The 15161-nt window shown below is 38.0% G+C and overlaps 1 protein-coding gene across 1 annotated transcript in view; it reads right to left on the reverse strand.

Annotated features, from left to right (window-relative positions):
- The window catches only part of ltn1 (listerin E3 ubiquitin protein ligase 1), a 121187-nt gene that overhangs the window by 81483 nt on the left and 24543 nt on the right, over window positions 1–15161 (reverse strand). The window contains exons 9-13 of the mRNA XM_078232462.1: window positions 13645–13792; window positions 10837–11628; window positions 8513–8554; window positions 7085–7271; window positions 1367–1612 (exon numbers count right to left, since the gene is read on the reverse strand). Of these exons, the coding sequence (XP_078088588.1) occupies window positions 1367–1612; window positions 7085–7271; window positions 8513–8554; window positions 10837–11628; window positions 13645–13792 (1415 nt within the window). The remainder of the gene's footprint in view (window positions 1–1366; window positions 1613–7084; window positions 7272–8512; window positions 8555–10836; window positions 11629–13644; window positions 13793–15161) is intronic.

Consider the following 15161-nt stretch of genomic DNA (forward strand, 5'->3'; position numbering starts at 1 on the left):
AGCCAGAGCTGGCAGGAGGGGAGGGAGAAATAAGTTTGATCTCCACTTTACATTGTGAACAATTGTCATGTGAAGGTAATCACATCGCGCAGCAACAAAACTCTGCATGGTGAACTCTAACAACCTCCTGCTAGCCATCTTGTATTGTAATAACTACAGCTGCAGCTTGCATCTTTATCGCCTCCTTAGAAGAGAAAAATATTCCAACATGCTTCATAGATGCATAATCAACCAAAACTGGTCTACAATGCAATGAAGGAAGTAAGCAGGAGGGTGACCAGAAGTTTGATCAAAAATGTATGATTTAAGCATTTGTCTTAAAAGAGGGAGATGGCGAGACACAAGAGTTTAGGGAGGAAATTCCAGAGTGTGGGACCTAAACGGATGAAGACATGAATGCCAGTGGTGGAGGATATGTAAGCGGGGATTACATAGGCGGTACTTTAGGGTAAAACTGGCAGCAGCAAAGGCCCTTGTATCAAGTGAATGAAAAATTATGGATATTTTGTTTTTAAAGAAAATAAGTGTCATTTTTTAAAGTCTCAAATCAACTTCCCTCCATGCTGTAGAAAAAGTAATGAGTTAGTTACAAGTCTCGCCCAATTCCCAAAATGCTTGTGAAAACATATTGCTAGAGATCCTTCACAATGCTTAGGTGATAAAGGCATTAATCTTATTGTAGAAATCAGGCTTGTGGTTGCTCATCACCTGATTCCTGATAAATGATAATGCTTTTCAGATAGAGCATGTTAAAATGGCTTATTGCTGTAATTAAAATAGATTTCACTTAACTGCTGAGAGGGAAGTAATAGATTTGGGCAGATAAGAGCAGCTTTTGTGTGGTGTGCATATATGTGTGGTGGTTATTTATGGATGGTGGAGCTTCTCAACGCTTTTTTGTAGCCAGTTTAATTCTTCTATGCCAGAGAATGAGTTTGGTTATTAGAAGTATTAAGGCTCAGCTGGGGGACAATTAGAAAAGAGGGCAAGGGTATGCCCAATGTTCATAACTGGAGTTCAACATGTATTAAACAGTGCATTATTGCAGTTTATTGCACAAGTTCTATATATTGATTCTATTCCACTTCGCTTCAGCAAATGTAATTGGATCACATTTTAAATTTGTTTCAAACTAAAAGTGAAAATACTAAAGAACAACAATTTTGTAAGTTACTTAATTTAAAATATCCATTTCTCTGATAGAAAAGCCACAGACATGTCTCGTAACAGCATAACACCATGCTAACATGTCTAAGGAGCGTGGGTGTGCATTACGTCAATTTAACTGACATAGAAACACATATACACATCTTAAAATTGCATGAGTTTGAAAATAAAAGCTTAATTATATAACATTACACTTCACCTGCAAGATGAGTCTTCTCCTGGCTCTGGGCACAGAGCTGGAAGATTGTATAAAGAAGATCTTCAGCAGAAGACATCTGCAAACATCCCTTGATGGAGCGGAAAAAATTAGATGCCAAATCACAAATGAAGGAAAGCGATGGCTCCAGAGCTCCAGTTTTAGATGGGTCCGTCGAGAGATCCTTAGAAAGCGCATTGTGCAGTCTGTCTATTATTCTTTCAATGTACACCTCATCAATCAAGAACTCTAGATAAAAAAAAATTAAAAGATACAACATATTTCAAGACCATGTGGATTCCTTTGTGATGCTGTAGTCCAATTTTAGCTTATATATAAAATAAACATATGAACAAGGAGCTGGGGTAGACCACTCAGCCCCTCAAGCTAGCTCCACCATTTAATAGGATCATGGTTGATCTGATAGTAACCTCAGATGTGCAGCTCTGATTATGGTGCTGATTGTCTACAACCGGCAGCCGACATGCTAAGCATGCAGAAAAATAATTGCTCCTAATTAGTGGGGTGTTTGTTTTAATCTAAGTTAATGCAGTTTTGTTATTTTTTGGGTTGTCCCCTGGGGTTTCAGAGTAGGGTTGGTTGGTTGACTTGAGTGTCATGTGCTAATGGGAGGAGCTAGGCTTACAGAGAGACAAGCAGGTAGTTGTGCTTGAATTTGAAAGGTGCAACTCTTTCTCTCTGGAAATTGAAGTCTAGGACCAGCTAGAAGTCTGAAAAAAGTAAGAGGTGTTTTTTTCCTCCCTCTCTGTGGAATTCTGCTATATGAAGACAGGTTGTAGGGTCCATTCATTTGTCTGAATAGACGAGGGGATAGCAATTGATATGAGTTTTATAAATGGTTTTCTTTTATTGAACAAAACTTCAAAAATAATTAACATGACAGAAGCGAGAAGAGAGCGGACTTGGAGACTGGCTTCACAGCCAGGCCTTGTACAAAAAAATGTACTGAGATGAGCAAGATCCATTTGGGATGAAGGAGTATAATATCAAGGGTAAGATTCTTAGCAGTGTAGAGGATCAGAAGGACCTTGGGGTCCGGGTCCATAGGACTCATAAATCGGCCTCGCAGGTAGAGGTGGTGGTTAAGAAGGCGTATGGTGTGCTGGCCTTCATCAATCGAGAGATTGAGTTTAGGAGTTGGGAGATAATGATGCAGCTTTATAAGACCCTCGTCAGACCCCACTTGGAGTACTGTGCTCAGTTCTGGTCACCTCATTACAGGAGGGATGTGGAAATGATTGAAAGGGTGCAGAGAAGATTTACAAGGATGTTGCCTGGATTGGTTGGCATGCCTTATGAGGATAGGCTGAGGGAGCTCGGTCTTTTCTCTTTGGAGAAACGAAGGATGAGAGGTGACCTGATAGAGGTGTACAAGATGTTGAGAGGTATAGATCGGGTGGATTCTCGGAGGCTTTTTCCCAGGACTGAAATGGCTGCCACGAGAGGACACAGGTTTAAGGTGCTGGGGAGTAGGTACAGAGGAGATGTCAGGGGTAAGTTTTTCACTCAGAGGGTGGTGGGTGAGTGGAATCGGCTGCCATCAGTAGTGGTGGAGGCAAACTCGATAGGGTATTTTAAGAGACTTCTGGATGAGATATATGGGACTTAATAGGATTGAGGGTCATAGGTAAGCCTATATATAAGCCTAGGTAGGAAGGGACATGACCGACGCAACTTGTGGGTCGTCGGGCCTGTTTGTGCTGTATTTTTTCTATGTTCTAGCTAAGAGCTGAACTAAACATGTACTGAAATGAAAATATATTTCAATCTTTACCTCATTATCGGAAGTGTTTTTCACATGCTGTCTCTGTCTATGAAAGCAGCTCTTGCAGCTGCTATTATGAAAAGCTTGTTTTGCCTGCATTGTGTGCGCTTTAGGAATGCAGTCAACTTTTGGCTAACCCAGCATGCCTTCTGAGTTTTAAAATGTAGTCAAGTTAGCAGTGTTAGTTAACCCTACAGTCTAGCATTTAAATGTAATTGCATACGCAGAAATATCTTTAAATGAACTATTTGCATGGATGAAGCAAACAGGGTTAAGCAGACATAGGATCTCTCAAGTCTGAGAGACAGAAGACAGGTATCTCTCTGTATCCCTGTCCAGAGATGTTAAAAAGCTGGAGACTGGCAGCTCACGTAAAACTGAGAGTTTTCTCTAACTGATTCTGAAGAGGAGTTTACATTTATGAAGAATATTGCTTAAATTGGAACCAACAGAGATGGCTAGCAGTTAAGAATTATTCCTTGTCATGTTTAAGTATTTCAATTCGTAAAAGTTATGATAATTCTTTTTGCTATAGTTAAACTGCACTGTTATATAATGTTTGTTTTAATAAAATATTCCTAGTGGGTCAATAGAATCACACCTGGAGTGAAACACCTTATGCTCACACTAATGTCAAAATCAAAAACAGTTGGGGTCTAGACTAACTTGATTATATACTTTGGAGTTTCTGATCTGGTCCCTAACACTTACCAATAATCTATCCACCTCTGCCTTAAAAATATTCAAAGACTGCGGTTCAATAACCTTTTCAGGAAGAATTCCAAAGACCCTTGATCCTCAGAGAAATAAATTCGCCTAATCTCCGTTTTAAATGAGCAACCCTTGCTTTAAAATAGTTACCTCTAGTTTCTAGATTGTCCCACAAGAGGTAACATCCTCTCCACATCCACCCTGTCAAGATCCCTCAGGATCTTATATGTTTCCACCAAGTCGCCTCCTACTCTTCTAAACTCCAGCAGATAGATGTCTAGCCTGTCTAATCTTCCCTCATAAGTCATTCCCTCTATTCTAGGTATTAAGTTTGGTAAACCTTCTCTAAATTGCTTTCAATACATATACATCCTTCCTTAAATGAAGTGAACTATATTGTACATAAACTCCAAATATGGTCTCACTTGTGCTCTGTACAACTGAAGCATAACTTCCCAACGTTTGTATTTAATTCCCCTCATAATAAATAATAACATTTCATGAGCTTTCCTGACCTGCAAACTAGCCTTTTGTGAATCACACACTAGGATACCCAGATCCCTCTGCACCTCAAAGCTCTGCAATCTCTCACCATTTAGATAATATGCTTCTTTTTTATTCTTCCTGTCAAATGGACAATTTCACATTTTCTCACATTATACTCTGTTTGCTAGATCTTTGACAATTAACTTAAACTATCTATATATTTTTACAGCCTTCTTATGTCCTCCTCATAACTTACTTTCCTTGCTATCTTTGTATTATCAGAAAATTTGGCAACTATCCCTTCATCCAAGTCATTGTAAATAGTCACGGTCCTGAATCAATCTCTGTGGCACACTACTCATTACATCTTGCCAACCTAAAAAAGACCTATTCTCTCTGCTTCCTGTCCGCCAACCAATCTTCTATCCATGCCAATATGTTATCTCCTATAGCATAAGCTTTTATGGTCCGCAATAACCTTTGATGTGCCACTTTATCAAATGCCTTCTGGAAATCTAAGTGTAGTACATCCTCTGGTTTCCCTTCATCCACATCACGTTATTTCCTCAAAGGACTCCAATAAGTTGGTTAAACATGATATTGCTTTCATAAAAACATGTTGACTCTGCCTGATTATCTTGAACTTATCCAAGTACCCTGATATGACTTCTTTAATAATAGCTTCTCACATTTCCTTTGCTGTTCCTTATATTCCTTCCACCTATCTTTGCATAATTATATGCTTTTCTTTAACTCTGATGCTATCTCGAATCTTTCTAGTTAACCACTGATGGTAGGTCCATCCCTTGGACTTTTTCCTTACTCGTTGGAATGTATCTATTCTGTGCATTCTGACACATCCCCTTAAATAGTTGTCATGGCATCTCTATTGACCCATCTCTTAATGTTAAGCTAACTGGCCTATAGCTTCCCATTTTTTTTCTCCCTCCCTTTTTGAATAATGGAGTTACATTGGCTATTTTCCAATCTAAAGGAACCTTCCCCAAATTGAGGGAGTTTTGGAAAATTAAAACCTTAAACTTATCCTTTCCCTCATCCCTCGGTGGAGGAAGCACCTTGTCCCTGCCTGCCTTCACTATAACAGATCACAATATTGGTGATCAAAGCTTCTATTGGTCCTCTAATGCACAGCAAGACTCATTTTTACTACAACTTTAGAATATGCTGTGAGGAAAGTTACAACTTGTTTTCAATCATGCTTCAAAGGGAGTGACTAAAGTTTCATTCTTCAAAAATGATACGTCAGCACAGAAAAGTGACCACCAGATTCTTCAAAGAGGGAAAATACTGCAAAAAAAAATTTCACCTTGTATATTTGTGTTACAAATGTAAAGAAGTCTATGCAGGCAAGATTTTTCTGTATATCTGTATGATGAAAAGTGAAGTCTTGCTATCTCAAGATGGGAAAGGGAAATAAATTCTACACATGTTTAGAAGGGTTCAGGATTTTACAAGCTAACACTGCATACATGAAAAACAGTATTGCAAATTATCCATGAGTGATAAAAATAAAGAATTTATTCACATCAAGTCAAAATGACTCTTTCAGTACCCATTTTTGGAAACAAATTAGGACACAAATCATTGTATTAAAGAAAATTGTGAATTGTCGTCTATTGATAAGCAGGCTCGTTTAACCTTTCCATGGCTTCCAAGACCACAATCAGGAAGGTTAAGCAATCTGAGTGTTCTGTTTATGCATACACACAGAGGTGAATGTTCCAGTCCTATCTGCCACAGGACTTGGACGGTAAATTTGGCAGACCATGTAAAGGTCCGCTGACCTCAGGTGGGAATTTCTGGTCTTGGTGCAGGTATAAACAGTAAGTCCCATCCATAAACTCAAACTCAACAGCAAAACAATCGCAATAAGACTCCCATATGAACTCAAACCTAAACAAATCATTGCAAAATGTGTTTATTTAGCATCTCAATTGCAGATAAACAGTCAATTATTTTTAATATAAAAAATACACTAAGCTTTTTCAATGTTAAAGAGGAATTAATTTTCCAATAAAAGCTAATAAATAACAGAATATCAACAAGTATTTTTCCTTTCACTATTTTTACTAAAGTCAGATAGAAAGAATCCTTTGAAACAGAGTAGTCAGAATAGTGGCCTATTCAGTCCCTCAAGCATGTTCTACCATTCATTTAGATCATGGCTGATCAGTACCTGAATTCCCTTTGGCTCCCTTTGATTTACACCGTTATTACACTACCTTTACAAACATCAATCAATCCCAGACTTTAAACTGTCAACTAGCACAGCTTCCACAACCTTTTAGAGGAAGCAAGTTCCAGTTTGTCAATGCACCTTTTGGGAAAAAGGGGTTTCCTGGTTTTACTCCTAAAATGTCTAAGTTCAATTTAAAGATTGTGCCCACCTGCTCTGGATTCCTCCACCTGAGGAACTGTTTTCTGATTTTAAACTCCTCAATGAGATCATATTTCAATTCTGAGAACGTGGAACTTGCTACCACAAGGAATGGTTGAAGCGAATAGTACAGTTGCATTTAAGGAGATACTAGGCAAGCATATAAGGATAGAGAGTTACGACCTGCTAAATGTAGATGAGGAAAGATAGGAAGAGGCTTTAGCACAATGCCAACATAGATTGGTTGGGCTGAATGGCCTGTTTCGTGCCATATATCCTATGTAGTATATAATTACAAGTGGCGTTCTGAAAAGTTCTTGTATGAAACTTCTGCACGTACCATTATTGATGTGCTTGGACAGAGCTAGGCTAAGTAGCACCCAGCTCTGAGAGTGAACATCTTTTGGCCAATTGCTTGTTATTCCAGTTGTACAAAGCTTGTCGGTTAAAAAGACCAGCTTCTCTCCCAGTATTTCTCCTTTCAACCAATCAGAAATAGCAGCATATTTAACTGGATCCACACATGCCTGAAAGAAACAGGTTGGAAACGGGTAAGGATAAATATTATCATGGAATATAACTAGTGTAATTAGTTATTTTGAAAAAAGTAATGTTTATAAACATGAATATTGCTGAAGAGAGAGACATGCTGCCATTGCTTTTCATTTTGCACGCATCAGAGCAAATGTAAGTTTCAAATGATCCCAACAATTTCTACTACAGGAGAAAGGGGCAAATAAACTCTGATTGGCTGAGTTGTTGCCATGGAGAAAGGATTGAAGAACTATAGGCTTCCCAAGATCCCGGATTATGCAAAAACATGCAAGGGCTTAGAATATTCCTTTTGTTTGCAGAGAAGGGCAACTAGGGATGGGCAATAAATGTCGGCCTGGCCAGCGACGCCCATGTCCCGTAAAATGAATTTAAAGGAACTGATCCCTGCATTTCCAATCAGCACTTGTAGTATAAAATGTTGTGATCATTTGAAATTTTACATTCCAGCAATTGTCCTGATAAATATAAAGCAAAAAGCTTCAGCAATATGTCTCCTTCAGCAATTTTCCAGTTCTGTACTACCAAGCGATTGTTTATAAACTTCTGAATATCTTGTTGTAAATTAAATCAAATAGTTACTTAAGTTTAGTTTCTTGGTTTTGATGATCAAAAAACACATTACCTACGGCACCAGTTCCTTCTACCTCTAAATATTCAACATTGGCACAGAAATAATACCATCTTTTTTACGCAAGTTAAAATTGTTGAGTGCGTTGCAAGATTTCATTTCATCTCTATCAATGGGGAAAACCATAGTAAAACTGTCAACATGTGCTTGTAATACCAGTTATGTCTATAGGGATTGATGAAAATGGCCAATTTCCAACTTAAATGTGTCACATGTTAACAAATGAAGCAGATGTTGAAGACAAACAGCTTCTTCGGTCCTCAAAGTACAAACCAACTACAAAGAATTTTAATTAAAATTCCCTGAATTCAAATATTTTTACACAGTATGCTACGTACATAATCAAATGACTTAGAAATTTTCTGAACCTTACATTTTGAAAGCTGAATGAATAGCAGCAGATTCAAAATTAAATCAACATTACCCAAATATGATACTGTTGGACATGGAAGTTAAATTTATGATCATGCAAGAAAATCTGCACTTCTATTTTCAATGAAGTGAGAAATGTGTGAACTCCCAAAGAACGAGTGTTTCTGACACTCTTAAACTCTGTAAATAAACATCAACAGTATGAAAAATTACCTTTTGTATAATGAGAGACAAGATGAGCCATCCTTTTTCCATCTACAAAGAAAAAAATAATATTCTTCAGTGAAGGGGTAACATTATAACCAACTTGCATTTGTATGGCACCTTTAACACCTGAACTATACCATGGTGCTTCACAGAGATGTCAAACAAAATTAGATGTTGAGTCAAAGTATTTATTAGAAGTTGTGACTAAAAGTTTGTGGTGTCGATGTGGAGATGCCGGTGTTGGACTGGGGTGGACAAGATGAGACAAGATAACCTGGTGTCATGTGACCACATGACACCAGGTTATAGTCCAACAGGTTTATTTGAAATCATAAGTTTTTGGAGCACTGCTCCTTCGCCAGGTGAAGTGACGAAGGTGCAGCGCTCGAAAGCTTGTGATTTCAAATAAACTGGTTGGACTATAACCTGGTGTCATGTGACCTCTCACCTTGACTAAAAGTTTGTTAGATTTAAAGGAAAGTCTTGAAGGAGATGAGAGAGGCAGAGGGATGCTGAGATTTAGGGAGGGAATCCAGAACTCAAGTCCAAGGCAGCTGTGGTAGGGTGAACAAGATTGAAGAGTCCTGCCCGATATCTTCTGAATGTTTAATGAAAAGAAATAGGAGCTCATCCAAAACTCTATGTTGGACAAGCAAATTGACAACACAGAGGCAGCAGAAGGATTTAGAGGTTCTCGAGAGATTTAATTAAGTGCCTTTGTAATTTTGGTAAGTACCTTGGAAAGGAGAGAAGCGCAGAAAAAGATGATACATAAGCAGAAGCTCAGAACAGGTCACAGTACTGACTTGTCACTTGGGTACATGATAAGCACTGTGAAGAGTGGGAAATTAAATAATTCAAATAGGGTAGAGGAAGCAAATAACAATGAAGATAGAGAAATTAAAGGTCAATATTAAAGCTTTCACAACTGAGAGAAGACTTGATAGAAGAACATCCATACTGTTTCCAGCTAGAACCTCATGTCACCGTATTTGGACGAGCCAGATTTCCACTACATACAATAAGGACACTACTACATTAACATCTCCGTGGCTCTGAAAGCTCTGATCTGTACTATCCTGAAGCAATTCATTCATTGGAACTCAATCCTTCTGCATCTCTGAGCCAGAACTACAGAAGACAGGGTTTAAACTGTGACCTGTAATTTAGACTCAAATTATCAGATGCTGGGATTCCACTTTTACTTTGAATTTGATAAGATCTGGTATTACTATTGCTAATATAGTGGGCTCAATTTTACAGCTGGATTTGGGACCTCGATGTTCCCATGTGCCAGGAATTGGAATGGATCAGCAATTTTCCTGGAGGCCATTTTCTAATTAGCTGCTTTGGGGCTTGGTGTCCAATTAAGGATGGCAGGCATGATGGAGAGGCTGCAAAACCAATTTAGAAAGTTGGAAGCTCTAAAACATCTTCCCCATTAACCCAGGTGGAAGGAACTTTGCTACAAAGCTAAAAATGAAGTTGTACTGTCAACCATTAGAGAGCACAACTTGCATTTGTTGCAGTTGATTTAATCCCATGGTCCTTAATTTATAGACATGCCTCAGTGCTACGTTATTTTAGACTTGGCCAGATGGGCCACAAGACTGGGAGATCCAGGATCAACAATTTATGAACCTAAACACAGATGGTACTGCAATGTTTTTTTCCCTGTTTGACTATAAACCACAGTAATTACACATAGCTCTTATTTTATAACTCAACTTTCCACTTATTTCAAACACTCTGAGCTCCAATAGCAGCCTGTTCCTTCCCACCTCTGTTGCCCCTTTCGTTCCAACTCATTTTACTTGTACTCTATATTCACCAGTTTTCACAATTGGCACCATGAAAGCTGCAAGAAGGAAGAGGATAATTGTTGCAGAAACAAACCGATGTGAAAATAAAGGAAGTTACGGAGAAGTGGGAGAAGAACATGGCACTCTAACTGTTGCAGATGTGAAGAAGAACTTTATCCACACACTGAGTGTTCATGATCACGAAGGTGATGGAAATAGAGATTATAACTGATTTCAAAAGAAAGTTGGACGGACGCTTGAAGGAAATAAACCAGTAGAGCTTCGGGGATAGCGCTGGGGACTAGGTCTGATTGAATTGCCCTTTGGAGGGCAGACATGAAGTTGATGTGCCGAATGCCCCCCTTCAATGCTGCAGTGGCTCTATGTTATGCTGGGATCAGAGTCCATTGCAGGCAAAGCATGAACAGCTGCAAAACTGTCTTGAACATGTTTCAGAACTATTGATCGAATGCTTTAACAACAGTGGTAAACAGAATTGCCGTTTATTTATTATATTTATTCACCTACCTCAGAGATTTGATTCAGTATTATTTTCCTTTCATTGTTATTGCAGCAATGAAAAACACTGTAGAGCATATCAACCAAAAAACTTAAGTCAGTTCTAGATTCTTGCACCCAGATTAGGAGTTTGTGAATCAGAAACTGTATAGCAGGGTTACTTGCTATCGCTTTCACTTCATTATTTGTTTCAAGGAAAGATACAGCATTCGCTGGGTTGTCATTTTCCAGCAAAATAGTAAATAGCTTCCTTGATGGAAATGAGCTAACCAGTGTGGACAAGAATGTAAGATGCATTTCAGAGTTCTGTTCATTAATAAAGGTCATGCTCAGTTTGGCAAGTTCACAGACAAGGCCTTCCAAAGGCACTGTTCTGGCAGGATGGTTGTCCCCCAAATATTCAGATTCCAATGCATTCTTAGTTCCGAAAGTTAATTCTGTCAGATGATTGGTAACATTGTTATCACGATTCTCAGTTTCTTCTTCGTCAATAAATCTGATTTTTCCTTTCTTTTTCACTGATTGTTTCGTAGTGCTGTCAGGCTTTCTCAAGAACTTGAGCAAAGATGAGACTCCTTCCAACAAATTTTTGTCAGCTTCTGCACTGCCTACCCGAGACAGGCAGGCTTGAGAAAGACCAACCCAAAAATCAGATAACAGTCTTCTGTATGCATCAGCCCACTCTTCTATATCTGAATTATCAGTTCGTTTTTCCCACGAGGCAAGAGTGTCTGCGAGTTGGGAGAAAGTGCTGGCTTGCAGTTTGGGATACTTCCAAGCAGAATGTATAAGAGGTAGTAGCTGAAGGAAATAAGAAGTTCAACTTTATTCTTTCTGAAATTACACAATGTAAAACATTTTTTCTTTATTCTATATACTCTCAGCCTGTATCTGTTCATGTTCTCCTTTCCATATGTCACATACATAACTTCAACTGTTTAAAATATCTGACAAGCAAGCTATAGCTTGGCTATTTGCCAAGCTGTTGGCAATCACAAACCCGATATTCAGGCACTCTAATGTGTAAAATGTTAGCTATTAACAAATAAAAAGACTAAAAATAATGTTACAAAAACAAAAATGCTGGAAAATCTCAGCAGGTCTGACAGCATCTGTGGAGAGAGAACAGAACTAATGTTTCAAATCTGAATGACTCTTCATCAGATAGATATAATAATGTTGCTATCTCCACAAAGGCTCCTAACTTTGACAAGGATACTTAAATTTCTAGTAACTGAAAAGATCGCATGGCAAAAGTTCAAGTTTTAAAACATTCACTGTAACAAACAAACTAAAAGCAACATTGAACTAAACACTATTTGGTAGACAACTTGTACTTTAAACTACAGAAAAGATCCATGTGCTTACGGCCGAGATATCCCCGGCAATGGTTATACTGCAAGCTGTTCTTTAAACGGACACTTTATTCTTCTGGAGCCAGTCTGAAGTTATTCTCCAATCCCAATGGCCTGTTTCCATTATTTCTTTTGCAGCTTGTAACATCTAATCCCAAAACTGATTTGTACTGAGGGTTATGCTGGAAATTCCATCTCTCTACCCAAGGTGAGGCAAATCTATGAGCCTTTCTTAAATCCTCACAAACTTAGTCTCTTTAATCTGAGCGCAAGCTTCCACCTGCATTGAGAGTAGTGAACAATAGAAGCCATATTTTCCCTGCTTTCGATGCTGGAATAGCTGCTTCTATCTTCTGCTCTCTCTCAGATTCTTGCAGACTGATGTGTCCATGAGGTTCAGTGATATCTTAAGAATTCTTTGACTCAATACCATAATGGCTTTCTGTGGATTTGCCTTCCCAAAGCCCATCTCTATGACAATATAAATCACTTGGGCCTTCTATCCAGTTGGAAATGTTAATTCGCTATTGTCTAGACCGCTAACTTCGTTCTGCGCTGATACCTCAAAGTATAGCCTTTTATAAAACATGGCATTCCTAACACCTCCCTGTGATTTTACCCAGTCACTGCTCTTACCAATGTTTACAGATGTGAACATCGAACAATTTCTTCTTACTAAGACAACCTGAGCTTGCCTTTAATCTTCAATAACCAAGATTTGTTATTGGGCATAATTCAGAGCAGATCACATGACAACCTTCATTCTTCCATTTTATCTTAAAGTAAAGAGACAGTCCAAAAACATAACAATCTTGCAGCCTTTGTATTTGTAACAATAGTTAAAGTAAATGATGACTTGCATTAAAGCTAAATTCAAAAGGCATGATGGTGTTTGTTATTTCCTAAGCATGCTATACAAAAGAGTGATAGGATGAAGATTTGTGTCCACAATTCTCCACACAGCAAGTTACCAATCCCATCTTTTGAACAGAACTACCAGTGGCCAGATACTCTGAGCAGTTTTGAATCAGCAGGGAAATTAAGGGTTATAGCAAGAAGGCAAGAAATTGGACTTCGAGAGTGTTAGATCAGCCATGATCTTATTAAATGGTGGAGTAAGCCCAACGGGCTGAATGGCCTACTCCTGTTCCTATTTCTTATGGTCTTATGGTTTAATGGAAGGGAAAGATGCCATAGCCTGTTCCTTGTGTATATGCATAACTATTCTCTTAGACAAGGATATTACACAACTCAAGGAAATTCCAGAATGGGAACAGAATGAGAAAAACTCTCAAAAAAAGAAAACAAGGAAAAATCATCACTGGTGAAATGGTACCACAGTACAATAAAGTGCATAATGGTGTTGATTAATGGGCTAGATTCCCAGACTCTTTTGAGTTTTCAATTTTAGCATGCAAATTCTCAACATTTTAATGAAATGTTAGCGTAGCTTTTCATATACCTGTTCATTTATGAGCATTTGTTGGAGTTTCTGCTGATCCTCGGCCTTTCCAAGATTCTGGTGTAGAGTGAAATGCAAACATTCCATAAAAGCTGATACAATTGCTGAACTTTCAGTGCAGCTCATCAAGGCACGCTCACTCAGTATTCTAAGGAACAATAAAAGTACATTTTTTTAAATCACTTGAGAAATTAGTTCTCAAAATTATTGCTACAGAAAAATTGTAAACATTTTGTCCTCAAAAAGAGTTTATATATTCAATAATCTAAATTTTCCAAATAATTTTTTGCACCACTTTTGGGTCACATGATTAAAAGGGTAACAAAATGAGGTTTCTGAGACATGATAAGGCAGTTTTCAAACTCTGCGTCAGCATTAGAAAGGGGAAAATATTAAAAATTCACACGGTGTCCTTTGATGAATTTATTTTTGAAGCTACATTCAATTACCCTTTGATCACAATCTATTTTGACCACTTGCAGCAAGTAACAATCATACAATCTGGGGCCAAAGCCAACCTTATTGCTTTAGAAATAAGAGAGTTGGACCATTTTTAATAGAAGCAAATATAATCCTACCAAAAATATAAACCTTAAGAAAGACTTATGCAGTACAATGCAATGTTCAGAAACCAATGGAGAAGCTTTGAAATCAGAGTCACAATTTATGTGGTCAAGAAGTGTTGATTTCCAACATATAGCTCCTTTGTTATAAGAGGACTGACCATTCTTAGCAGGGGGAAGGGGTGGGAATAATACAAGTTAAATGCAGGTGACTCCAAGGTGCAAGCACAGCTACAGAAGATAGCAACACCAACTTTCTGTAATAGACCTGGTCATCTGAAACAAGCTCACAACTCAGTAATGGTAGACTTTCCACGTGAACAGGTACTTTTCTCACTTGGCTCCAGATAACCTGTAAGCTAACATTTTAACAAGTTGTGTGGTTGTATGTGTGGATCAGCAGTGGGGAAATAGTCAGTGGTATGTAGCAGTATGGTGTGTAGGTTTAGCTGATTCAATTCCAGCAGCACCCCTGCACACACTTGAAGATGCCTAAGCCTTGATTATTGTTGAAACATGCTTAAGATGACATAAGTGCAGTATATGTACTTCATACCAGATAAGCTGAAATTTTAATGTTGCAATAAAGATCTATGTAAGCTAGATAGTAATAAATATATTTAAACAATTTCTTCACCATTGTGTGCATATGCATCTTTTCACTGCATGATTTATTGTTAAAATACTTTCACTATTTCTGAAAAAGCAAAATTGCTTTAATTAGCTAAACTGGCCAGGTACTGCATTGAATTTCTATTTCACACATTTATATACTGCTCTGGAGTTTATTCCACATTAAATAAAAGTGACAGAAAAAACACTTTCAAGGCTCCATATGCTATAGAATACAGCTGAAGTATCCGTTTTAAGTAAATCCCTAATTGAAAAGATGATTTTCTGTTTTACTGTGAAGAGAAACATCCTGGAATAAAACTGTTAATTCTATATTGATCA

Source organism: Mustelus asterias, chromosome 17 (assembly GCF_964213995.1).
Source record: "Mustelus asterias chromosome 17, sMusAst1.hap1.1, whole genome shotgun sequence".
NCBI classification, from domain to species: domain Eukaryota; kingdom Metazoa; phylum Chordata; class Chondrichthyes; order Carcharhiniformes; family Triakidae; genus Mustelus; species Mustelus asterias.